We start from the raw sequence: 25,999 nt of genomic DNA on the forward strand, positions 1-25,999 counted from the left end.
GGGCTGTGTAGGTGAAAATCTAGGTCACTTGGTGATAAAGTAGTGAGAAGAGAGCATCTATCTCCTGCCAAAATGAATTTATGGTGTGAAATTTTGTTTACTATAATTTCTTAAATGATTTTTGTAGATCTATTTTCTCCATTTCACAGCCCTAATTCCTAAACTGTCACAATGTGATGTACTTCCCATAATGGACGAAGTTGGAAGACTGACATATCAGCATTTTTGCTAGTGCTGTATTGTGCTTTTGGAGATATCATTCTGATGCAGAAAATGTCAGTAGTATGGTAATGCAAAAGTCTTTCTGTCATTGTGGGTTGGTAAGAAATAACCCCCTGAAGTATTGTATCAAGAGCTGTGCTGGAGGCATTCAGATAGCACCACATATTCACTCCTGTGGTTGTTAATGCCTGAATGTTTCCCAGATTTGCTTAAAGGCTTTTCTCCTGAGAAATTGCTTGCTTCAACCTTTTAATATGCAGTTTCTGGACAGCCTTTTCATCAGTCCTGTCAGCGAAGTAGTATTTCAGGAGGCAAGTGAAGACGTAACAAGAAAGTCACCACACAAACTCCTTGAAGGCCACCTAAAACCTAAATGTACAGTCCATACACTGGTTAAATATTGCATCTTCAAGGGCAAAGCATGAAAACACACAACCCATAATTGCACTTCTGTGGAGTTATGGTGTTCGTACAAGAAGTAAGTCTGTTTTGTGTCTTCTTTCTGTGATGCAATGGGAGATATAGTATTCCATCTCCTCCAGTATCTCCTGTTGGCAAATATATTTCTCTTCCTGTTTAGGATTTCTTCTGATTACTCAAATTCCACAAGATGGCAGTACTTGAAGAATAAATGCAACTGATGCCTGGTGACAGCCAAAATCTGAGATAATCTGGGACTTTTAGCAGCTCTGAAGAAGTTACTGCTCTTTTTTTTTTTTTAATTGATAAAAAAGCAGCAAAAAGTGCACTTAAGATTACAAGTTGAATTTACTATTCATAGCTATAAACCATGAAATTTGTGTGATGGCTTTGCTTTACCACTCAGAAATATTTCATTTAAACAAAATAAAGTATCAGGAAAAATATATGCCTAAATTTTCCCTGCTGAAAATATGAAACCTTATGTTATCTCAAGCCCAGTTTTAACCTTTTTCATCACACTTGCTGTTTGGATGTTCTGTGAACCAACCACAGAATAAGGTGGCAATATGTGGCCCTTTCGAATGATGGAGAACACTTTACATTCAAAAGGGGAAGGCTTCTTTTTAGCTAAGATGAATGATAACAATGGATTGTTCCTCCAGCCTCCCACCACAACCAGATAAATAATTTTGGTGCATCTCTGTGCTTCTGTGGCTTATTATCAGTGCTCATTAATCCTCCAAGAAAATATTTAATGAAGGTAATTTATTTGTTGCGTTGTAATGTACCTACATAGAGCAAACAGATATTGTCGATTTATCAGCTTGCAATGAAATTACTTCTCTTCTGCTCTGGGGGCTCTGTATCTACTGCTTACTTACCTGAAACTCAATTCTACCAATCACATATTTGTCTTTGTTCAGATTTAATTACAGTGATAAATCTTCAAATATTTTCTTTCTTATAACCATTCACACAGGTAATAACTAAAAATATGGTATAAAAGGTAAGTGCACTGTCAGGACTGATTTTGTACTGGAGGATAAAAATATTATATTGTCATTACCAGTATACACAGCCAATATAGTCTCATTTGTGCATTTGACATATATGAAACGTACCCAGGCATTGAAACATGTGAAGACCGATGAAATCTCTTTCTCATACATACACTCTTTAAAGAGACCACATAGTATACAAGAAAAATACTGGGAAAGGACGCTAGATTATTATGTGTATTTGATTGTCACTGACATGATTTTTATATTTAAAAAAAATCTGTTCCAGAAAGAATCAAAATATTGTGGCCAAAATGAACTCAAGACCACATGTCCTTCAAGCTCTTCTTTTACCCTCAGGCAAGATCAGATACTATCAGCCCAGTCTTTAAAAATCTGCAGTGGGTTAAATTCCTAAATTTAGGTATTCAAAAGAGCCTATTTCATTGCTCAGTTAATAATGAGACAGTTTCCTTAATATTTATGTATTTTTCCTCTTTTGTTTTTTTTGCAATACTGTTTATTGATTATGCAACTTACCACATTGAAAGTATTTAAAACATATTATTGAGGACCAATATTAAACTTTTACAGTTACAATGGAAGACCATTATCGTCCGTATCAGCCTTCTGTTCTTGAGGCTAGATCAACCAAACCTATTCAACTTTTTCTTAAATAAGTAATGGTTTCGAATCCTCTACTTAGTTTTATTGTTGTCATCTCTACTGCTTTTCTACATCTGATAGTATATGACCAAAGCTGGACATAGTGTTCTGAGACACTAACACTATTGATAATTGCAAGAATATTCTCATGTACTCTAATCGTAGCAGTCTTCATAGTGTGTCCTAGAATTAAAATATGCAATTTTCCATTTACAAAGTATTCCATTTTCTGTAATAACAGTATTTTTCTAAGGAGGAATGCTGTTTAATCACTTATCTTCCTTTATTCTATCTATAAATTTGATGGTTTGGTGAGTATAGTAATCTGCATGTTGCTGAATTTTGTGTTACTCATTAGAAACCATCTCTCCAATGTACTGATCCTTTTGGATTCTCATTCTGTGCTCTGCAGTGATCGCAATGTCTTGCAGTTTGGAGACTTTCACAAATGATCCATATTAAATTGATGTTCTATGTTTTATAACATACCAGGTAATGCAGATGTCACTGTACAGTGCTATTTTCTATGAAAAGCAGAAAAAAATGGATGGTAAAAAGCAATAAACAGTGTAAATAAGTAATGCCACAGACCTTAATTCAGAACTCAAGCTTTAGAATTGCAACTCTTTTAATCAACACTACTGACTTTATAGAACTAATGAAATATCTACGGCCAGCAGGACTAGGGTGTCTCCCTGTACTTGGTGAGTACCCACCTCAAGTACTGTGTTTAGTTTTGGGCCCTTCACTACAAAAAAGACATTGAGGTACTGGAGGAAGTCCAGAGAAGGACAACAAAGCTGATGAGGGGTCTAGAGCAGAAGTCTTACGAGGAGCTCCTGAGGGAGCTAGGGTCGTTTAGCCTGGAGAAAAGGAGGCTGAGGGGAAACCTTATCACTCTCTACAACTACCTGAAAGGAGGTTGTAGAGAGTTTGGGCTTGGTCTCTTCTCCCAAGTAACAGGCAATAGGATGAGAGGAAATGGCCTCATGTTGTGCCAGGAGAGGTTTAGATTGGATATTATGAAAAATTTCTTCTCTGAAAGGGTTATTAAGCATTGGAACAGGCTGCCCAGGGAAGTGGTTGAGGCACCACCCTTGGAGGTATTTAAAAGACATGTAGGTGTGGTGCCAAGGGACATGATTTACTGGTGGACTTGACAGTGCTAGGTTAACAGTTGGACTCAATGATCTTAAGGTTCTTTTTGAACCTAAATGATTCCATGACTCTATGATTAGTAATTTCCAAATACAAGAATTAGAGATTATCTTGTTCCAGCATTAGAGAGGGAAATCAGGAAGACTCACATCATTATAACTTCATTAGCTTCAACTTAGATAAAATAATTCAATGACTAATATGAGACTTGATTAATACCCAATTTAAAAAGTGAGATATAATTAACAATATTGACAGAAAATAAATGTGGTCAAACTATTTTTATTGTTCTTTTTATTGACAAAGACAGAATAGTCTCTGCAATGTACCTAGAATTTATGTTTTATAAAAGCACATGCTAATTAAAAAGAATTGGAATAACCACAAAATTAACTTATTGTGTATTGAAAGTATTAAAAACTTACTTAAAAGCATAATCAAAAGAATCGGTTCTAGAATCTTTTGTCCTCTACTGCTGAAAATTTTAACAGTCAAAACTAAACCCATGCAGTTGTAATAACTGATCTACAGGAGATATAAAAATTAGCAGTGACAAATGTGCAGGACAAGTCACTGGTGTACTCTGATTTGGATAGCTTATTATTGTTAGAACATTTTTTATGATGGAAATATGTTGAATGTACAGTAACACAAGTTGATTATTTCTTAATATTTTGAATGAAAATAATTCTGTGGTAATGACTAACTAACTATTGTACTGATATGAAAAATGTGCCATTGGAAAATAGCGAGGATACTGTTTAATATTCAGGAAAAAAACATATCTGAATATAATATTTATATGTGAAAATTATTTTTTCTGGCAAAATGTTAAACAGAATTTAAAGTTTTTTGTTTTTGTTTTTTTCTTTTTTTTCTCTTTCACACTTTACATCTCTCTTGTTCTCTGATCATGATATGATACTTGAGTTTCTCTACATTGTAATGTCACTGTTGGGGTAGTTACTCCCGCCTAGTCTGCTTCTTCCTTAAGTCTGCTGCAGAGATCAGCACAATGAAAAATCATACTCAAGAGCTGTGTTACCTGCAGTGAATCCCAGAATCCTGCACCCAAGTGGGCTGCTGCATTACATGGAAATTTCATTTTATAACTACTGCGATGATACCAAAGGATTAATGCATTTCAAAGGTATAACAAGGACATCCATCAAAGCAAAAAAAAAAAACCATGAAATAATAAGTTGATGATCATCCAAATTTGTGGAATATTGCCCTGTCAAGTGCGAGTGACATTATCTTTTCTTCAGCTGAGAGATGCAAAATGCATCTCTGTATCCCTAGCTTTCCTCTACTCATCATTTAGCAGCAGAAGTTCCGTTAATCGAATTCTGTAATTTGGCTGAAAATACTCACTAGTACTCCAGTTATCAGAGTATCAGTCTCTCAAGGAGTTTATATGTATGTTTCAATTTGGCTTTTTGTACTTCCAAGAAAGAAAACAACTTAAATTTGTCACTTTATCCTTCATTCACCTTGATTCCTAATGCCAGGAAGGATTAATAATAGCAGAAAGATTTATTTAACAAGATTTAATTTCAGGCTTCTGGGTATTGAAATGAGAATAAAAGGCTACTGATGTAGCAGTAGCAGTGTAACTGTGTAGCAGTAGTAGCAGTGTAAACTGCAGTGCTAGTTTACACTTCAAAACACAATCTTTTCTAACAGCCTTCACCACCCTACATGGAGTTGTCCTAGGAAATGTACTGGCAAAAACTGAGTACTCAGAATCCGTAGAGTTACCTTGGTATGGCTACACATATTGAACTTAAGATACACCCCACTGCCTCTCTGCTTTATATTCTCTTGGCGCCAGGTGTTTTAATACAAATTTAAAGGCTTTTCTCGGTCTATCTGCAGGTCAGTGTTTGGTGAATTCCACTATGGTCACGGCACGATATCATTGATGGATCTTCCTTAGGTCTGCTCCTTTGCTCCTATGGTATTTATGATCCTAAGATCTCAAATCAAGGGCAGTACCATTATCATCACTTTTGTACGGGAAAAATGAAGAAGATTGAAGGAAGTGACTTCCCAGCAGTCACGAATCAGGCCATAATCAAAGTGGAATCTCCACTAATACATAATTCTTTTAATTTCTAGTGTTCTTTCCTTTCCTTACCAGCTCTTTCTACATCTACAAGAAACATCAAAACACACCAAAAAATGTTGTAGTCAATGAATCCTTAGGAGCTGTGCAGATGAACATCAGAGGTGGGTAGCTATCCCTCATCCTCCCTCTGAATTTGATTTTCAAATGTTAACAAAAAAAAAATCAGGAGTATAAATCACATAATCCCCCTGATGCTCAAGGTCTAGTGCTCAGCTCCTTCTTGGTATATTTTCTAGGCTTAAATGTACCAAGGAATGGATCCTCCATTACATCTTTCTGAACACAATGGAACGTGTGAACATATGCTTCAGAGAATAACATAAAACCAAATTTATAGTCCCCAAAAGACAATTTTTAAGTATTAAGAATGACAGTGACAGATTATTTTTTTCACCATAATTAAAAAATAACTCAAAGTGTAGATGAAGAGGAAGATACATGTCACATTAGCAAACTGCCCTAGAATGCTGATAACGCTGTTCAACCATGTTGTACAAATAAATCACTACAAATAACCTCAGTAACAATCAATCATTTAAAATTTAAAAGTGTAGAGACTGTAACTCTTACCTGTTTCTACATACAGACAATACACTTTTGAGTCCCTGTGCACATTGTTCTGCACTACTGGAAACCCAGTGAACTGCTTCCATCCATCTTCTACTTGTCACATAATTGTTATTTAGAGATAATACATAGCCTTCTGTTGTCTTACTTTCAGCCTAGGACAGTGTCCCATGTCTCTCCTCATCAACCACATAGCAATAGCAGTCAGTGTGACACCTGATGTGTCACACTATATATATATATACATATCACATGGAAAAAGAAGATATTTGTCCAACTCTCCCTGATTTTTTTTTCTATAAAAGAAATATAATAATTAAAGTAATGCAAACAACAGGCAATTCTATTCCCTCCTGTGCTGAGTATGTGCATAGTTTTCAGAAGACTAATAATGTTTTTCAAAGCCCTTTTCCTTTTAGGTATGAAGCATAACATTGTAAAGTCACTTGATCTGGGCTGTAAATCAGTGCAATTTTAGTGTTTTCTTGACATTTTTTTTTTCCAGATCATCCTCTGTTATCCTCTGTAAAATGGGTAGTCCTCCTTCCTTCCATCTTGCATTTGACAGAGCTGAAAATAGACTCTTCAGGATTGAAACTACATGGTAATTTGCTAAACTCCTAAAGGTTCTGCAGAAAAAGCCAAACAGAGACAAACCCTTCACCAGTGTTATCTATGTCCTTCTTTCCATTCTACCTTCTTCTTCCTGAATTTTCATCCCTGCAGTCTCCAATAGAAGACTTTCTTAACTATTGAAAGAGGAAAATACCATGAAATTAATGCTTCAATAAACGAATAAATGAAGTGAAATTTTCCAGTTACGGATTCTCCACTCTAGGGTAATAGTGTCAACGCAACAGGAATTGTATTAGCTGGCTAATGAAGTTATCAGCAATGATTTAACAATATTGGAACATAGCGTGAGAACACAGGAGATAGAAGTGGGCAATCAAATTATCAGAATTAAATGTGGTATCAATTATTACATTGTTAAAAAGAGCATTGTGATCAAAAAGAAGTCACTTTTCCACTGAAATTGCTCTGGAAAACATCTTTTGCTGTCAAAAGATAAAGGATGCACAAGTGCTGCTGCACAGGGGTTTGGATTTGTCCATAATCATTCAGATTTTTGTCTGAACTCTATGATATTATGCTTATATTGATTCAGTCATTTTCTCCTTCAAAAATCCAATCAATTGCCTTTAATGTATTTACTGTTGAGTTATAACTATTTTCATACCAGTTACAATTGTATTGGGTAGGAAAAAAGAACATAAATACACCCAAATACATATTTCTAAACAATTTCTAGTTTCCCCCTTAAAAAGAAAAAATAACACTAGATATCCAACTAGAATTGTTTTCATACTGCTTCATTTATTTGGAACAATCTTCCTGAACTGATTAAATAAGGCTATATGAAAATCTATGTATCATTATGCGTTGTATCACCTCAAATGATTGTAACTTCACTTTCATAAGTAATTACAAAATAAGGAATAACTGACTTTACTATATAGGGAAACTTGTTAATGCAATCTTACAGAAGTCAGATCAGCTCAGTCCGAAGCTTTCTCCTTCTGAATCAAGACTGACCTTCCAAGATTTTTGGTAGTCATCTCTGCCAGAATCACCGCTGAATTCAGTCAATCACGCCTAGTCTGGGAAGAGTTGCATTTTCTGAAAACTCCACTGTTTTCTTTCTTTTTTTAATCCTTTAAGATTTCCCCACGATGGTAATGGAGAGAAAAAGCTAGATTACAGACCCTTAGAAATTAATCATTTCTCATCTCTTTCTCCTTCTTATGTTTCCTCCTGTTTCAGCTGTCTGATCAGCATTGTATTTCTGGCTTCTTCTCCTTAGTTACATTGATTAACGTGCACTTTCACTCTATTCTTTTATGTTATATGAAGTGGAGAGGTAATTGGGATTAATTAGAAATATTCTGTCTTAAACAAAATGGACTTTCTGACATTTAGCTAACTGATGTGTTTGTAAAATGGTATTGTTTCAGCCACCAGCTTAGTAAAACATCTGAACTAAATAGCAAATGGGTTCTAACAGGAAGGTTATTATGAGAGGGTCAATTTTGCGAGAGCCCTGTACCTCTGTGACTGTAACTGCTGTATGTTATTCCAGTCTTAAATCTATTGATGTTGGTCTCCTGCTGCTTTAGAAATTATATAGCCTGTGCCACAGAAAAAGTTTTTGCAACACCATTTCCTAATTTAATTGGTACCGTTACAATACTAGTTGCAGAAATGTGGTTGTGGTACCATGAACACAAATTTCTGTTAAACCTGGCAGGATAATGCTGTCTTCGTTAATCATTAGACTGAGGGGTTCCTGATAGTTGCATCTAATTTGTTGGGACATCTCAGTAACAGGCTAGTAACTTGTCTCTAGCGAAGAGGGGCCTGCCCACTACAGAAACTTTTCATCGTTATTGTCCCATTTGTCAAGCTGTAGACAAAGAACCATATAAGGCTGTCACCTGAAAGGCAGTAGAGCACAAGCCTGAGGGCCAACACACTCAATGCATTTTTAAAATTAATTAATCTCCCTTGTTTCCCCCCTCTTCCCTTGGTATATTCTTGCACTTTGATTCTCCTGAACTGGCAGCTGGGGTAATATTTGTTGACAACAGTGTGGCTGCGAAACTACACCACACGTCCGTCAAGCAGAGACCTGTCAACGCTCCCCATTCATCCAACATTGTGCACTGGCTTAATTGGCCAAGGTCAACCAGTTTTCTCTTACTACATTTTCATGGTCCCTGAGGGGAAGAACAACTCCAGTGAGTGATCCAGTGGGTCTAGGGACACTGTGCTGTCAGATTCTAGTGTAGCTTAGTGTATTTTTTGAAACAATTATTGGTGTTTTTAAGGGAGTGGGGATAATTTATCAACAGTGGTAAAATTTGGAAAAGATATTTTAAAAAATTCCAAATTACAAGTTCCTCGGGAGAACTTACTAGAGTTGGCCCAGTAATGCATTTCTGTTCATTTATTACTTTTCAACTTATTAAAAAAATAAAAATAGAGAAAATCTAGACTTCTATGTCAAGAAAGTTTAAATCGATAATTATTTATCCATATGCCTACTATACAGACATTGCCTAGAATTTGGGGCACATGTAGATCATTAAAATGTAATTAAAAACTAATAACAACACACTGCCAACAGACTGGGAGTAACTCCTCATTGGCAAACATAGCTTGTTACAGTGCTACCCTACAGAAAATTATATCATTCCCAAACTCTTAAATTTCATATCCTCAGATGCATGCCTTCAACAAGATTGAGGAAGGAAACCCTAAAAAGTGCTCCAGGGAAGTCAGCAGCAAAATTACTGGTCATGTATTGAGTAATGAAACGACCATAGAAGAGAAAAAAAAGAAGTTAATTGTGTTTGTTCATTCCATAATGAAAACTACAAGCATAGTCATCAATCAGTTGCACAGATAAAGAATACAGATTCCTATACTGAGTCATGTCAGAGGCCATGGATGTTCACTTTAATGATAACACAGATGGGAATTAGCATTACTAGACAAGAAAGATTCAAAAGCAGTCTAGTGAAAGTGATAAAGTAGTGGATTCAAGAGGGAAGCATCTTTAAGATCCTCCCAGGGAAAAATGTGGGTGAAGACATGAGATGACGCTATGGAACTAACCCAGAATTAGGACAGGAATATAGAGCTTAAAGGACTGTGAACCTGTCTTCTAACACTTCTTTTTTTCCCCTCCCATTATTGAAAAGCAAAGTTCAAGCTTCATTAGCATTCAGTTAAATTCAAATAAACATAATTCAGTTAAAGTCAAATAAACATAAATATATATATAGTAAAGCCTAAGAGGGAAGTGCAGGAACCCTTCAACTCATGATAGCTAACTCATACAGTTGATACATGTGGCTCTCAAAACAGTGTTTTTAAAATCACAGAATCACAGAATCACAGAATCACAGAGGTTGGAAGGGACCTTTTAAGATCATCTAGTCCAACCAATGAAAAAAAAAAAAAAAAAAAAAAAAAAAACAAACAAACAAACACAACACAAAAAAACAAAAACAAAAACCACCACACACGCAACCCACACACACACCACCACACCACCCAACACTAATCCATATTCCCAAGCACTATGTCAACTCCTCTCTTGAATACCTCCAGGGATGGTGCCTCAACCACCTCCCTGGGCAGCCCATTCCAATGCCTGACAACCCTTTCAGTAAAGAAATATTTCCTAATATCTAACCTGAACTTCCCCTGGCGCAACTTGAGGCCATTGCCTCTTGTCCTATCATCTGTAACTTGGGAGAAGAGACCGACCCCCGCCTCTCTACAGCCTCCTTTCAGGTACTTGTAGAGAGCAATAAGGTCTCCCCTCAGTCTCCTCTTCCCCAGACTGAACAACCCCAGCTCCCTCAGCCTCTCTTCGTAAGACTTGTGCTCCAGACCCCTCACCAGCTTCGTTGCCCTTCTCTGGACCTGCTCCAGCACCTCAATGTCTTTCCTGTGGTAGGGGGCCCAAAGCTGGACGCAGTACTCGAGGTGGGGTCTCACCAGTGCCGAGTACAGGGGGACGATCACCTCTCGGGTCCTACTCACTACACTGTTCTTGATACAGGCCAGGATGCTGTTGGCCTTTTTGGCCACCTGGGCACACTGCTGGCTCATGTTCAGCCTGCTGTCGACCAACACCCCCAGGTCCTTTTCTGCCAGGCAGCTCTCCAGCCATTCTTCCCCAAGCCTGTAGCGCTGCCTGGGGTTGCTGTGACCCAAGTGCAGGACCCGGCACTTGGCCTTATTGAACCTCATCCCGTTGGTCTCAGCCCATCGATCCAGCCTGTCTAGATCCCTCTGCAAAGCCTCTCTACCCTCCAGCAGATCAACACTGCCACCCAGCTTGGTGTCGTCTGCAAATTTGCTGAGGGTGCTTTCGATCCCCTCGTCCAGATCATTGATAAAGATGTTGAAGAGAACCGGCCCCAGTACCGAGCCCTGTGGGACACCACTCGTGACCGGTCGCCAACTGGACTTCATTCCATTCACCACCACTCTCTGGGCCCGGCCCTCCAGCCAGTTTTTAACCCAGCGGAGAGTATACCCATCTAAGCCATGAGCATCCAGTTTCTCCAGCAGGATACTGTGGGACACTGTATCAAAGGCCTTGCTAAAGTCTAGGTAGATAACATCCACAGCCTTTCCTTCATCCACCAAGCGAGTCACTTTGTCATAGAAGGAGATCAGGTTTGTCAAGCAGGACCTGCCCCTTGTGAACCCATGCTGGCTGGGCCTGATCACCTGGGCATCCTTCATGTGTTGCATAATGGCACTCAGGATGATCTGTTCCATCACCTTCCCAGGCACCGAGGTCAGACTGACAGGCCTGTAGTTCCCTGGATCATCCTTCCGACCCTTCTTGTGGATGGGCGTCACATTTGCTAGGCGCCAATGTTTTACATGTACATTATGATCATTTATATATTATATTATTATTTAAATATTATTGTATAAAGAAGTGATAGAAAAGTTGTGTCAGTTTGTCTTCTATATATGACATATTAAGGGTTTATTAAAGAAACTTTTCTCTCCAGTTAGCAATCATTTTCTAATACCATTACAAAAGTGGCCTGTTTCTGTTACTCAGCATCATGTTCCCACAGTGAATTAAAACAGGTGAATAACAAACTATGGCATGCAATTACGAGAGAAACAAAACAGAATTAAGACACCTGCTCTGTATGTTTTCGTATAGATCCCCTTACTACAGGTCAACTGTTTGTTAAGTCTAGTATGCATATTTGGCTTCCATTAAAGTATTAATAATTCTTAAGTAAAAAAAGAAACGAAAACCAACAGAAAACCAATCCTAAACTTCAGTATTCCTCTGAATCTCACTTTTGCTAGTAGAAGGAGAAGCATCAGGGTGTTAGACATTTCTGCCTTCCCAGCAAGCCTAGCAGTTAGGAGGAGATGATAGTTATGTCCAAAGAATGTGAAATGTTCTATTTGCCATCACCAGTTTCATACATATTTACCACTACAAACTACTAATAGAAGGTACTGACTGATAAGTTCTGCTTAACTTAAGGGAGAGTCATGTTTGGAGGCATGGCCTGTCTAGCTGTTGTTTTGGGAATACTGTGAGAGGCCAGTGCTTTGGTAGGGATCAGCAAAACAGTCCTCCTTGTTCTCAAGGAGGTGAAAGGAGAAATCATAGAATCATAGAATCATAGAATGGTTAGAGTTGGAAGGGACCTTAAAGAGTTCCAACCCCCCTGCCATGGGCAGGGACAACTCCCACTAGACCAGGTTGCTCAAAGCCCCATCCAGCCTGGCCTTGAACACTTCCAGGGATGGGGCATCCACAACTTCTCTGGGCAACCTGTTCCAGTGCTTCACCACCCTCACAGGAAAGAATTTCCTCCTAATATCTAGTCTAAATCTCCCCTCTTTCATTTTAAAACCATTACCGCTCGTCCTATCACTACACGTCCTGACAAAGAGTCCGTCTCAGGCTCTCCTGTAGGCTCCCTTCAGATATTGGAAGGCTGCTACAAGGTCTCCCCGGAGCCTTCACTTCTCCGGGCTGAACAAGCCCAGCTCTCTCAGCCTGTCTTCATAGGGGAGGTGCTCCATCCCTCTGATCATCTTTGTGGCCCTCCACTGGACCTGTTGCAACAGGTCCATGTCCTTCAAATGTGACTTTCACCTACACATTGGTCTCTCCTTGAAGCAAATTATATAGATTGCTATGCTAAAGTTGATGTGAAAAGTCAGATTTGAAAAAAATATATAATAGAATAAATCTGGATGTTACTTTACAGTTACATACAGAACTATATTAATATCACAAATCATGGTCAGGAAGAAATCTCACCTGTAGTGACAGCTTAGCAATCAGTTACGTCCAGAAAGAGATGGAACATTCAGAGATCTAAGTTCATGCAGTCTTCCTATGATTTTGAAGAAACTAGCAATGGGTAGATGCAAATAAATACGGAAGTTCTGTAACATTGTGCACTGAAATGCCACTGTTAGGTGCCTGGTAGCTGGGACTGAATCCACAGACTTAAGATAACTTTGTGACATTCATATACATGAAGTTAGACATCTCTGAACTGCATTCACAAAATCCAGCTTAATAAATGGAGAGCCAGAGGGTGCATGGATGCCTTCAAAATGGAATTTGCTGCGTCCTGCATGCAGATACCAGAGCCAATTGCCTGTAAACAAGCTAATGAGCATACTGAGGGCAGTCCAGCCCAAATATAACAATCTTGTTATCATAACTAATTTGCCTGGAGAAGTCTACTCCTAAGAATTCTGTACCTGAATGAGGTCATTTAGAGGCTGCCTCATTATTTCTATGTATAATTTGTGCAGTATGGGCCTAATCAGAGGAGTTCTGACTAGAGCACTTCAGTCAGACTTGGTTTCCTACCTGTAGTGGAGCTGCAGCCCAAAGCTGCAGTTTTAACACAAACACAACTCTTGGATTCCTTTTGCACACCCTGAGCAGTGAGAAGTGATTGGTTTGTGCTTCCTTCCAAAGTATTTTTCCGTGTATGCCCAAAGTACAGACAAACAAGAACTCAGAATAACTTTAAAAAACCCCAAAAACATTATTTGATGTGATTTTCTCCAATTAATATGAGAACTAGGACAGTTGTGTAAGAAACAGAAGAACAGGACAAAACCTCTTGGACCTTGGTAGAAAGAGTTTTGGTTTAGCACCTTGCTGGTCTAGCAACACACTACTATACAGACATCCAGAAAATGCATTGGAAGGACTGTGATCCCCATAGCACTGACATTAATCATCTTTGGTGAAGCATTTCTTACGAAAAATACAGTTTTATAACGCTAAAGTGGAGGCACAAAAGATGCAGCCTACAACACAGTTTCCAAACTGCGTAAGATCAGATTTGTCCTTTAGAAAGAGATTAAAAAATGTATAGTTTAACATCTGTACAGACGTTACATGCTGTGGAAAGGTTATATAGCAGTGCTCCCTCCAGAAGGCAGTGTGCCTTTGAGGTGGGAGGGAGCACACATCTGCCTTCCCCTGCATGCATCAGCGCTGTTCTCATTCTAACAATGGGAATCGTCATTCTCTATTAAGCTCATACTGAAAGCTTTGAATAAAAGCCTTAAAAAGCTCAGCTGAAAGTATTAATTCTGAGGGAAACATGTAAATCTGGATGAAATCTTCCATTCATTTTTAATCTTGGTATGGTAAACCTTGTAATTAAGATGATTAAATGACTGAATAAAACCATATATTTACATCCTTTAGAATACCACAATGAAAAGCCATAATCCTGTTTATAGAAAAAAGCAGTAGAGGTCTTTTAAAATGGAGATATCAAACAAAGTTTGTTATTTAAGCATTTGGTAATCAATTAACCTCTTGCTTGGCAAGGGTACCTAAGAGTTAAACGTCTAGGAAACCCATTTTGGAGAAAAAAATAATGGGGGGTAAGGAAGAATCAAATGTTGTACTTATGGAAGAAAAAAAAAAAGGATAAAAAGTTATTTTTATGGATGATCAAGTTACCCACAATTAATATATTTCACAAGGGACAACTTAAGGATTTGCAATTAAAAAAAAAAGTATTAGTGGAAATACTTCTGGAGTAGACACATTAAAATGACACAGGTCTCCCAATGAAGTCAGATACAGCATTTTTTTTTGGAGTGATGGTCCAGGAAAAGCAGGAGGTAAGAATCTGCTGGTGCCTGTTTGTCATAAGGAACTTGCACAAAATCCTTTTTGTTGAATGTATTTTCCTTCACCATTTTGAAAGAGGGGATAGTGTCTCTCCCAAAAATCTCCCTCATTTTTCTGCACAGATATTTCTCAGCAAAGATGACAATAACTTAACAAACTCATTTATTAAAACCAAGAAATAATTCTCTCATCTGAATCTGCACTGCAAATATTCTAAACATATTTCAGGTGCACTTTTTCTTTTTTTGTGTGTCTTATTCCTCTGTAAAATATTTGGACAACAATCTAATGAAAACCTACGTGAATAATCTATATATATCACAAGTTTGTATTTGTTTGTTTGTTTATTGCATTATGTCTTGATAATATATCACAGCATTATAAACAGAAATCAAGTCTGTGTACATATGAAATCTGTTTTCTGATTAAATTCTTGTCAAAAGAAATTAGTGTAATATTTTTTCAGTCAGTGGTGCTTTGTAAAGACTTTCAGATTTTTCCAGAATTGTGATCTGTAAGAATGTAATGCAGGTATTATTCAATCAAAAGTATTTACTTTATCTCCTATTTGAAAACATGTTAATAAACCTGTATCTCTTTTAATATAGTGTTCTTTCACTAAGTCACCTTTTTTTTTTTTCCCACAATGATATTGTCATTTTCTAAGAAGGCTCAATCCTGAAATTCTTAGGCTAGTTTATAAGTAGTTATTGACTTTAGAGATTGAGGAATAGGATTTTGTTGAAGGATGAACTGCTTACAAGGTTGTGGAGAATGATTACGTTTGATATTGTATTATGGGTTTATCTCCTGGGATAAGTAAGTGAAAATTATTTCTAAAGGTGCTGATCAATGTGAATAAATCAATATAGTGGAGCTTGTGATTTTCATCCACAAAAAATTCTCTGTCATCAAAAACACCCCCAAAACTCATGGTTTTGTTAATGTTACATGTTCACACATTTCAAACATGCTTTAAATAGTCTTTACCTTAGATATATCCACTACAATAGCTTAGTAGTCACTTGAAAGTTTGTCTCCCAGGTGATTTTAGGGGTCAAAATTTCTTAGAACTATTTAGAAGACAATACAATTCGAGCAAATCAGACACAGAAACTAAAATGGAGTATTCAGAAACTGAATGCTTTAAAAAAAATAATTTAAAAATGTATTTTAGATGTTCCTGCACACAAATCATTGAGGTTCCTCTGCTCTTCAAAACAGTTTTGTAACTGGAGAAGTTTTGGATTTGCTGCATAATTTCAGAATTGATTTCACACACTTCCCCCTTAAAGTTCTGCTTCTGTCCAAAACAATTTTTCACAAACTGACTCTGCTCTAGTAGTCATCTTTCAGTAATGCCTTGTACCTTATTGCCAGAGCTTCATGGGATGATTTATTGTTCAAACATCACCAGGTGTGGAATTTTTGGAAGGCACATGGAGGTAGCTCTCCCCTTTCCCAGGAGACTCCAGCCACTATACTACATCCTCCAGTTCCATTGCAGTACCACAGGGACTTACAGGCCCTCAGTACTTTGCAGGTGAGGAGCTGGAGGGAAATTGCATTTGATTCTGCATTACATGATGAACAAAGTGGAGGCCAAGTCCCCTTCCCATTCACAAGAGGTTTTGCTTGCATCTGCATATCAATGCAATTTTTCAGCTTTCAGTGATCACTCCTCTACACTGCAGAACCTTTCTTGGCATAGCTATGGTGATAAAATTATGCCAACAAGGGCTCAAAATATTTTTCTAGAAGCAATTTTCCTGCTGACATAGCATGCCAGTGCTCAAACAATACAAACTAAACCAACTGAACGGTGCCTGTGAGCACAGCAGTTTCCACAGCAGGGGTTTTGCTGGCCCACTGATGAAAATGAAAGATACAAGTTTTTCACCTTCAAAGGCAATGTGTGTGCTACAGTAGAACACTGCATTGCAATCTGTCTAAATATAAGTTTAAAAGCAAATTTCAGGGAAAAAATTATAAACAGTCTGATGACATATAAAGTGCATTTTGTGGAATGACAGCTGTTACAAGGTATATGACTACTTCACTATTGACGCCCATTTGTCCTTATGCTCTCAGTTTGTTTGGGGAAATCTAATTCAGCTGTGGTGTTGAAACTGTCTTTCACTTTTTCTGCCTACGTCTTTTCTCTCTCAGTTTACTTATCATAATCAAGCCTTAACATCATGCAATCAATTTCATCACATAGAGGCTGTAGTGTCAAACTCAGAAATAGACTATAAAAGCAACCATAACAAGCGAATGCACTCAGAAGAGAGAAAAGCAGAGAGATGGCCAGAAGATAACAGGTGTTAATTGCAATGATAATTGTAATACAGTCATTCCAGAATAAATAGAATAAAAATAATTCCAGAACAAATAGAAAGTGAACACATTTCCCTAACAAACTCAGAGGAGATTTTCTTTTCTGCAACTCTTCTATCTGCAATGCGACTTCTTTCCAGGGCTCAGATTTGGAGGAAGAAAAAATCCCCTCAGTACAGACCTCATTTCCTGAAGAGGCTATACTGCATCTATTGAAAAAACAAGGTATTCTCTCTAGCATCGTGTCTCCAGGTGTTATGTGATATGCAAATATAAAGACGTGCTTAGCTATCTGCAGACATTGCAGGAGTGCTAATTTGAAAAGCAAAAATGTAACCTCTCTGGGATATCTACACTTTCATTTGGGAATCCACAGGCATTTCATGGGATTTATGCTATTTCTGACTTCTAGTAATGATGCAGTTGTACTGGAAACTAAGTTATACGGCAAAAGCAAGCAACCAAAATCATGGCTGTACTACTGAAAACTAAAGACAATTTGTATTCAACAACAGTGTCTTGACACTGGCGTTTGGAACAATTTCTGAAAGCTTCTAAACTCTAAAAGAAATCTTCTGTGACCTCAAGGCAGCATATTCACCACTGGTGGCATGGAAACTATTGTTGTTACATTCAAGTATTATACTGGGAATAAGACAATCTTGTAACAGAAATTCTGCTGTTATTCAGTGGCATTTGCAGTATATGAGCTTTAATTACTCCTTTGGTACTCCCAAAACTGTCAGCAGAATGGTGGGTATTTCATTTTTGAATATCTAAAACCAAATACACGTTGTATCTAAAATAATGAACATCCAATAATGAGCCAACTATAAAGGACCAGCATGCATACAAGCTGCAGCCGACTGTACCTGGTGAATGAAGTGGAGGGGAGCACATCAGAACAACTCCTTGACCTTCACGTACAGAGACAGCACTTCTTGTCCGACCACTAAAATTCCCCAGATCTGTCAAAAGAACAGAGCATTTTAGTTACATACCGAAGATTTTAAATTTTGTGGCTGTGACTTCCATTTTATTTCCTCATGTAAAGCTGATAGTTCATGGTTTCATACCTTAATCTATAGTAGGAGGGCCTTTAAAAATAAATCTATTTTCATTACAAAAAATTCCATGTAGCATCAGCACTTTATTACTCTTTTTAGTGCACTTGAGTACAGTATCAAAGGAAAAGCAGCAGACTATATATAGCATTTACAAAAACTTTTAATGGTGCTATTATTTCTTTTTGCCATATCGTGTTTGGTTTTTTTCACCTGTAGAAGTGATTCATACGCAGTGAGAAAAAGAAATAAAAGTGGAGAGAACACCTTTGCTAACATCCAGACTGATGATGTTGCTAACATCATGCACATGTCTGTCATAATGGACAACACACAGCACATTGTGAGGAGAAGAGGGGAAAATCAGCAGCATTGATTTTAAACCCAAATGTGGTCTTTAGCCCACTTACTTTTTTAAAATACTTTCCTTCTGATTTCTGCAGTGTTAGAAGTACAGTCCAGTTGTGAGTAAAAATATTTTCCCTTCAAAAGTTTCCCTCCAGCAGGGGAATAAGGAACATTTCACTTTTTGTACAAAACTCTTGAATGAGGCTGTAGGGCACTACTATGGGCAGTTCATTGTGTTTATTTAAAGCCTCTCAACCATAAGATCCAATTACTCCGTTTACCACAGGGAACACTGGACCTGGATTCACATTCAAGGTGGATAGCTATGCTCTAGCATGAGTATCTGTAGCAGAAGAGATATGACAGCTCAGTTCTGCCATCAGACTGGTCGCCTTCATCCATTTGTAAGTGCCAGTGATGCCATTTAAAGACTCTATTCACTCAGGGCTTTTCTAGACACATTTCTGTCTGATGTGGATCAAGGCAAAGAGAGCTGCAATAAGGGTACCCAAAGATATATTTGAAAAGGACCAGAAGCTTCAGCAGGTGCTAAATGAGGTGCTGAAATATGAATAGATGGGGCTAGTGGGAGCATCTTCAGTGACATCCAGCAACCTATAGCCATACCTCTGTGTTTCTGCGTACAGAGCAAGGTGCTAGTATGAGTGGTATGAGCCAGACAACACCAAACAGTTTGAATAGGTCGAAAAGGATTATTGCTTTCTTAACTGCACTCAGTTGACAGTTTTCTGTCAGATGCTGAAGCTCCACATCTTGCTCCATGCCTGGTAGTGCATGAAACTGAAGTTCAATGATTTTCAAAAATAATATGAGTTGATCTCTGATAGATTTCATAATGGGGATTAGCTATACTTTTTTAAGTAGAAAGAGATGTATAATCTTTCCAAATGCTTTTTCACATTTCTAAAAGATGTCTTGGGCACAGGCAGAAGCCTAAAATTTAAGTGCATCTAAATTCGTGCTATCTTTGGCCAAAATAAGTCAGTGCTCTGATTTCAATAATAGATATCATGCTTGAATAGAGAAAAGGTGGATGGGTTTCAGTACAATTTTAACAAATAATAGGGAAACATTCCCAAATTATGCAAAATTTTCCATGGCAAGAAATGAAATGAAATATTATATTGCATTTTAAAATAAGTGCATGATGGACTATAATACAATCTGGTGTAATTTCACTTAAAAGTGCCACCTAATGAATATTACCTGATAGTATATCCTGTAGAAATGTAATTTTTATTAGTTTATGTCTAGAAAGTAGTGGGCTGGTATATCCCTGCATAAACAGTGACTTTGGATGGGAGAGCAGCTTGCAATGGAAAGTCATCTTAGTTAAGAATCCCTGGATTTCAATTGCATATGACTTTGAGTTTACAACTTTATGTGTGTTTGTGTTAAGTCCAATATTTTTCTAAAAGAAAACTGATATATCAACCAATAATGTCCACAGCCTACTAAGAAACCAATGTTCAGCTTTCATTTTAATGTAAAATTTAGGAATATAATCATCTTTTTTAATGCATTATTGCTGAGTTCTTGAGAAAACAGTGTGTGTCCTTAAAGCTTTTTTCCAAGGTCAATTTTTCAAGCAAGAATGACACTAAACCATAAGATTGTTCTTGTAGCCTTCCTTCTAAAGAAAATATGATTAATCTTCTCTGTATGGATGTCCTAAAACATTCAGTTTGATTTACTCCTCAAATGCCTTCAAAGCTCCAGACTGCATGCATAAACAAACCTCAGTGAATTTAAAATGTGGACAGAACTTGAACTGATGTGCCATGGCTTCAACATGTTTTGGGAAGATGCTCTGAAACCAGAACAGCTGCTCTGTGAGAAATACAAAGGCCATTGCTCTGTGTGTAGGAACAGATATTATCATATTATCATAGTAGTACCTGCTTCCCCAGCATTTGGAAGAAAAAAAGAACGTATGTTGCAAACATCAGAAAAATTTTTAATACTACTGACTACCTGAAACCCATACTGCAAATCTGCCATATGCACTATAAAAGGAGAATTTTTATTTTTTTAAAACATTTGGATCAGGGAATCAAATAGGTGAATAAACGAAAATATTGTGAGTTTAATAGTAAAAATTCATAGCAGTGTAAGAAGAGATTCTCTGCAATTTATAAAGAGAGTGGGACAAGGAAGCAATCTTTTCTAATTCTAAAAAAAGTCTCTGAGAATTGTTTTCACAGACTGTTCCTGCAATTTCTTGTAAGCCTGAAAATAATCAGAATTTTCAGAAATTTTTTTTTTTAAATTAAAAACTCCAGTCTTTTGACTTAAATTCCAAACTCAGTGTGAAATATTAAATTATTTTAAAAATATCTTTAATTTGGGGAAATTATTTTTTTAAACTTATAATTTATTTATTTATTTTTGGGGATACAATATTTTAATATTAATGTCGAATCCTGTGGCTATATGTTTTCATCCTTTATACTAAGCTTTTACTACCCACAATATACAACCTGGAAGCCTGTCAACACAAGAGAACGGAAATTTGTGACATCTAAATTGTAACCTCTACAGGCAGAAGTAAAATTTTTTTAAAACAAAAAGATTTTTGTTAATTTTCATTCCTCAGGTGATAAATGTTATTTTCCAATTAGCTATAGGAACCTCAGGGTTTTTTTCCCATTTCCTGTTTTGTACATGCACCGTGAAAGACAAATTTATTTTTTTTTTCTCCAAATGAAAAATAAAGATCTTTTTTTATTTAAAAATAAAAGTACTATGTGTGACTTAAGTTTCTATTTGTTCAAACCAATTAATTTCAAACTAAAGAAGGAACTAAAGAAGGAAGGTAAGAAGGCTTTGAATTTCAACTCTTTTCGGCTGTCCTTTCTGAATTGTATCTCTTGCTAGCTTATGTGAAAAAAAAGGATTAACAAGTACAAATGCAGGGATTTAGATGTAAAATAAATAAATGTAGGAAAGCTTAAAAGGAAGGAAAGGTGAAGGATCATGCTCGCTGTTCCCCCACATTAAAATAACAAGTCCAATATGGAAGAATTAAATGAAAGGGAAATGTAATTAATTTCCTGTAAATCCCAGCCATTTCATATCTAGGCATATTGAAAAGAGAAGAAAGATAGCTACTAAAAAAGTATTCAAAACCCTATAATTTTACTTTAAAAACTCTAAAAAAATAGATAATAAAAGAAAGAATAGACAGAATACTGCTTTAGAGGTGGGTACTGTAACCTCTCCCACAGCAATGCTGGCCATCGGTTCAGTATCCTTGCTGCAGTATAAGTAGCATGTGATATGCCAGACAGCCCCACACAGAATGAGTCAATCCTTCATATTATTATGATGTGCATATTTCATTGATAAGAAAATGACTTTTTGTGCTCCATAGGTATTTATCTTCTGCCCTGAAAGATTAGATTTATTTATACTTATCTCAGTGCTAGCAGCAAAGATGATAACACCTACTGTATTATTTTCAAAGCAGTTCCTGGCATTTTAGCTACATGACTTTATCCTGCTTCGGCAGGGGAGTTGGAGTAGATGATCTTTATGGTCCCTTCCAACTCTAAAAATTCAGTGAAATTCAGTGACTTCCATACTCTTTAACATGAGGTACAGCCTTGACCACTTTGAAAATGTATAGTTAAGTGTCATTCACCATTTCTAATGTAACCATAGTGTTAGCAATATATTTGCAAAAAATGCAAAGAACATTTAGGATGGAGTGTGTGTGGCGGGAGCAGCACAATTGTCTTTATTGCTAAAACAATATTGAATTCAACAAATATTATACCGTGTCTCTAAAGAACAACCTGTGACAGAGAAGCATTCTGCACTGTGAAAGGGAAACAGTAGAGAAATTCCGGAGCTAGTGAAGATGCAAGACATTAAATCCAATGGATTTGCCGTAATGCTTTCTGGATGTGCCACTTGTACTTCAGGTATAATTAGCTCAGTGTAGTATTCAATCTTTCACAGAAGTTGTAAACTTGGGAAACGTTCAGATTTCTGATCCCAAGCAGCTGCCAGGCAGTATGGCTGTCTCAGCAGCAGCTATCCCCATTCTGCTGAAAGGAGCTGAAGCATAGGTTTCTCTCAACGTATTGATGTGCATTGAGGAACAATGACACTCACCACCACAAGAATATCAGTTTAAATAAAACCCAACAGACTTCTGCAGAAGGTGAAAGAAGTAATGGAAAATAAATGAGAAAAATCTCAAGGCAGTCAAAACAACAGAAAAGCTTTGCAGGACTAGCAACAAAATGAACAACTAAATAAAGGGGGAAACATTCTGCCATTGACAGAAAGACTTGTACAAAAGTTGGAGTGGTTTATACCACTTAATAGCCTTCCAATTCACCTTCGCTGCAGTTTTGTTTTTAGGCATGCACACGAGGGACCATTCATTCTCTGTGTTCATCAGTTAGCTGCAGCTGATGGGGGCAACAACAAAGGGGCAGGTTTTTGTGACCCAGACAATGGTCCACTGATGATTGATATGAAATTAGGATCAAATTAAAAATTAATAACAGATTTTGTTTTTATTTTAGGCAATTACTGCTTGGTAACCTAGCATGGAAGATGTGGAAGGCTCTGTAGTCCATTATCAGTGACTTAAACCAGTCAATTAACTTCAAAAGTAGAAATTAGACTGGTGCAGAGCAACATCTCTGCCAGCCCAATTCTGTGAGTTCAAACTACTTTATGTGCAAATTTATAGTGGAGTTGAAAATGGACATCATATGATATGTATTAAAATGTTTAAAGACATATGCTGAAGATATCTAGAGATAAATATAAAGCATATTCTTTCTATTACAGTAAAAATAGATCTACGCAAAGTAAAATTCTTCTGTCAGGCCAAGGACAAACTTATTCATTTCATGTCACTATAGAGAGGGTAGCTTTCCTCTCCTTGCATTTGAAAGACAGGACTAAGAAATAGACCTTGAGCTGTAATTGTAGCTCTTTAAAAAAGGTAAGATTTACAGGGAAAAAAATTCCATTAAAAATATGTTTTTCAAAATTCCATTATAACCTAAATCAAAAACATGGTTTGACTGTACACTCTAAACAATGGACAATATAAATGTTGTGTTTAATAGCCCATAAACACAGGCTACAGAAGAATGAAAGGCAGGTATTAAAAAGAAATGACATGTATGATTGTATAGGGGACTTTTAAATTGGATGGATTAAATACAATACTCACAGCATATCAAGAGGTCCAAGTAAATTAATAGATCATTTTGTATTGACATACACCTATTTTCTAGGAATACCAGATTAAATAGGTGGAGCCTTGTTATTAGCATCACTCATTGGACCCTAAGAGTAACTTTTAATACTGAAGATGTTAACTAGAAAACGTGTGAAAGGAAGGTCAGACAAAAAGATTTCTTCCATGACAAAACCATCCTCTCACCATGGTTAATGGGAAAAGCATACATCTTGGAACTTTTAAAAATCACATTACCATATGACTTTTAGGTGACAAAATAGGGGCAGGATTCAAATATTTTAGAATGTATCATGCTTGTTATCATTGCTGCTGTTATTATTTATTACCAGAAACCTTTTGAATCCTTCATGGATCATCAGTCTGACATGACCTGAAAAAGGTCATTTTTTTTTCTCAAAGATGTTACTATGCAATTATATAATGAGACACACACCAAAGAGAGAGTTCAGAGAAGCAATGCTGTATTTTAAGGCTGTGTGCCAGCCACCCTGTGTCTGTACATCTGCAGAGCCATTGAAGAGTTTAAAGGAAAGGGTGTGGTTATACGGATATTTACAGAAGTTTTCAGGGAGTGCCAACAAAAGATGACGAGAAGCACAGGAGAAAGCTTAAGGAATCCTGGCTGAAAATGTAAAAGATTAAGAAAAGAAGACACAAGATACTGTATTTTCTTATATCAACATCTTCCAGAATCTTTCTCAGATACTACAATGCAGTTTTTTTCCCAGAAAAAAAGAAAAAGAAAATAATTTTCTTTCTACCATGCTGTCAGCATGAACTGTATATAATATATACAGTATTGATTCGTTAGTCCTGAATTAAATTTTCAGTAGGAAATGCAGAGAAGTAGTAAACTAAAGGAACATTGTCTTCCCAGTCCCTAATGGCATATTTTATACGTATAATCTTTATATATATTAAATCAAAAATATCTGTAGTACTGTAGTCTGTAGTTCTGTAGTATTATCCTATTTGTTGTCTATCTTTGCCTAGCCGTCTATCACTAGCTGTTTTATCTTGTGAGCAGCGAACATAGCTTTGTATTTTCTACATTTCCTATCACAGAGAAGTCACGAATCCATAAATGTGTCTAGTACATACTACAATAATACAATTTATTATAATAATAATTAGCTATTCTGGTGAAGATAAGAAATATATAGAACTATCTCCAAAAATGATTTATTGATTCTTGTATGAAATATAGTAAAATATTTTTCCTTTTTTATTTCCTCCACAAATTAGAATATTATTTTTAATTAATTAATTATTATTTATTAGAAAAATAGAACTTTTTATAAAAGCAAAAAATAGAGTTTGCCTCTATTTACTATACCATATTTTTAAAAAGGAATTCTATTTTTCAATTAAAATATTCACTCACTACCTGTGATCCTACATAGATTTTATATAAAATATAAATTGACACGCTTCTTCTACAGTTTTCTCTTGACCAGCTATTCATTTTTTATATAATCTAATAATTCAGGGAAGGGTACCCCAGGAGTCTTATGTATATTGGGAGCTTTGAAGAATTTTTTTTTTGTTACACCTAGTTTCAATGGCATCAATGAATACCATCAGTGTCATCAATAAAGCTTAACTCTTCCCAGAGCCTTGAAGAAGAAAGGGAATTTGTAGATACCAAAATCTCCCTGAACTTCAGTAGGATTTCTGCACTCATAAATCCTGAAGTACTGGATCAAAGGGAATCAGAAAAAGAAATATTTACATGCAGAATAAAATAAGAAGATTATGTTGAAAATTATAGAGTTGCTATATGATTCAACTTGCCATGTTAATTGCACAATATCTGGGATGTTTGTGGTTACAGTTGTTGATGGTTATGATTAATTAACTACAATCATTCTGTGTCTGTCAGGTTTCATCTAGTCTCACAAGAATTATTTCAGCATGCTTCTCAGCTGTCTCTCATATCTGTATACTGCAATAGCAAGGCAAAACACAGAACCAAATGGAAATATTATAGCTAAGACTTTTTTATTCTTTCATTCCATTCATGATCTGTCATTTAGGAGCAACAGCTAAAACCAAACAAATAAACAACAACCTTAAGTAACAAATAAAAGG

At 36.6% G+C, this 25,999-nt stretch overlaps 1 protein-coding gene across 1 annotated transcript in view; it reads right to left on the bottom strand.

The window, feature by feature from the left end:
* CNTN5 (contactin 5) overlaps positions 1-25,999 on the bottom strand; it is a 273,540-nt gene that overhangs the window by 190,441 nt on the left and 57,100 nt on the right. Inside the window, exon 5 of the mRNA XM_074150159.1 lies at positions 18,118-18,213. Within this exon, the coding sequence (XP_074006260.1) occupies positions 18,118-18,213 (96 nt within the window). The remainder of the gene's footprint in view (positions 1-18,117; positions 18,214-25,999) is intronic.

Source organism: Numenius arquata, chromosome 1, assembly GCF_964106895.1.
Source record: "Numenius arquata chromosome 1, bNumArq3.hap1.1, whole genome shotgun sequence".
In the NCBI taxonomy this organism is placed as follows: domain Eukaryota; kingdom Metazoa; phylum Chordata; class Aves; order Charadriiformes; family Scolopacidae; genus Numenius; species Numenius arquata.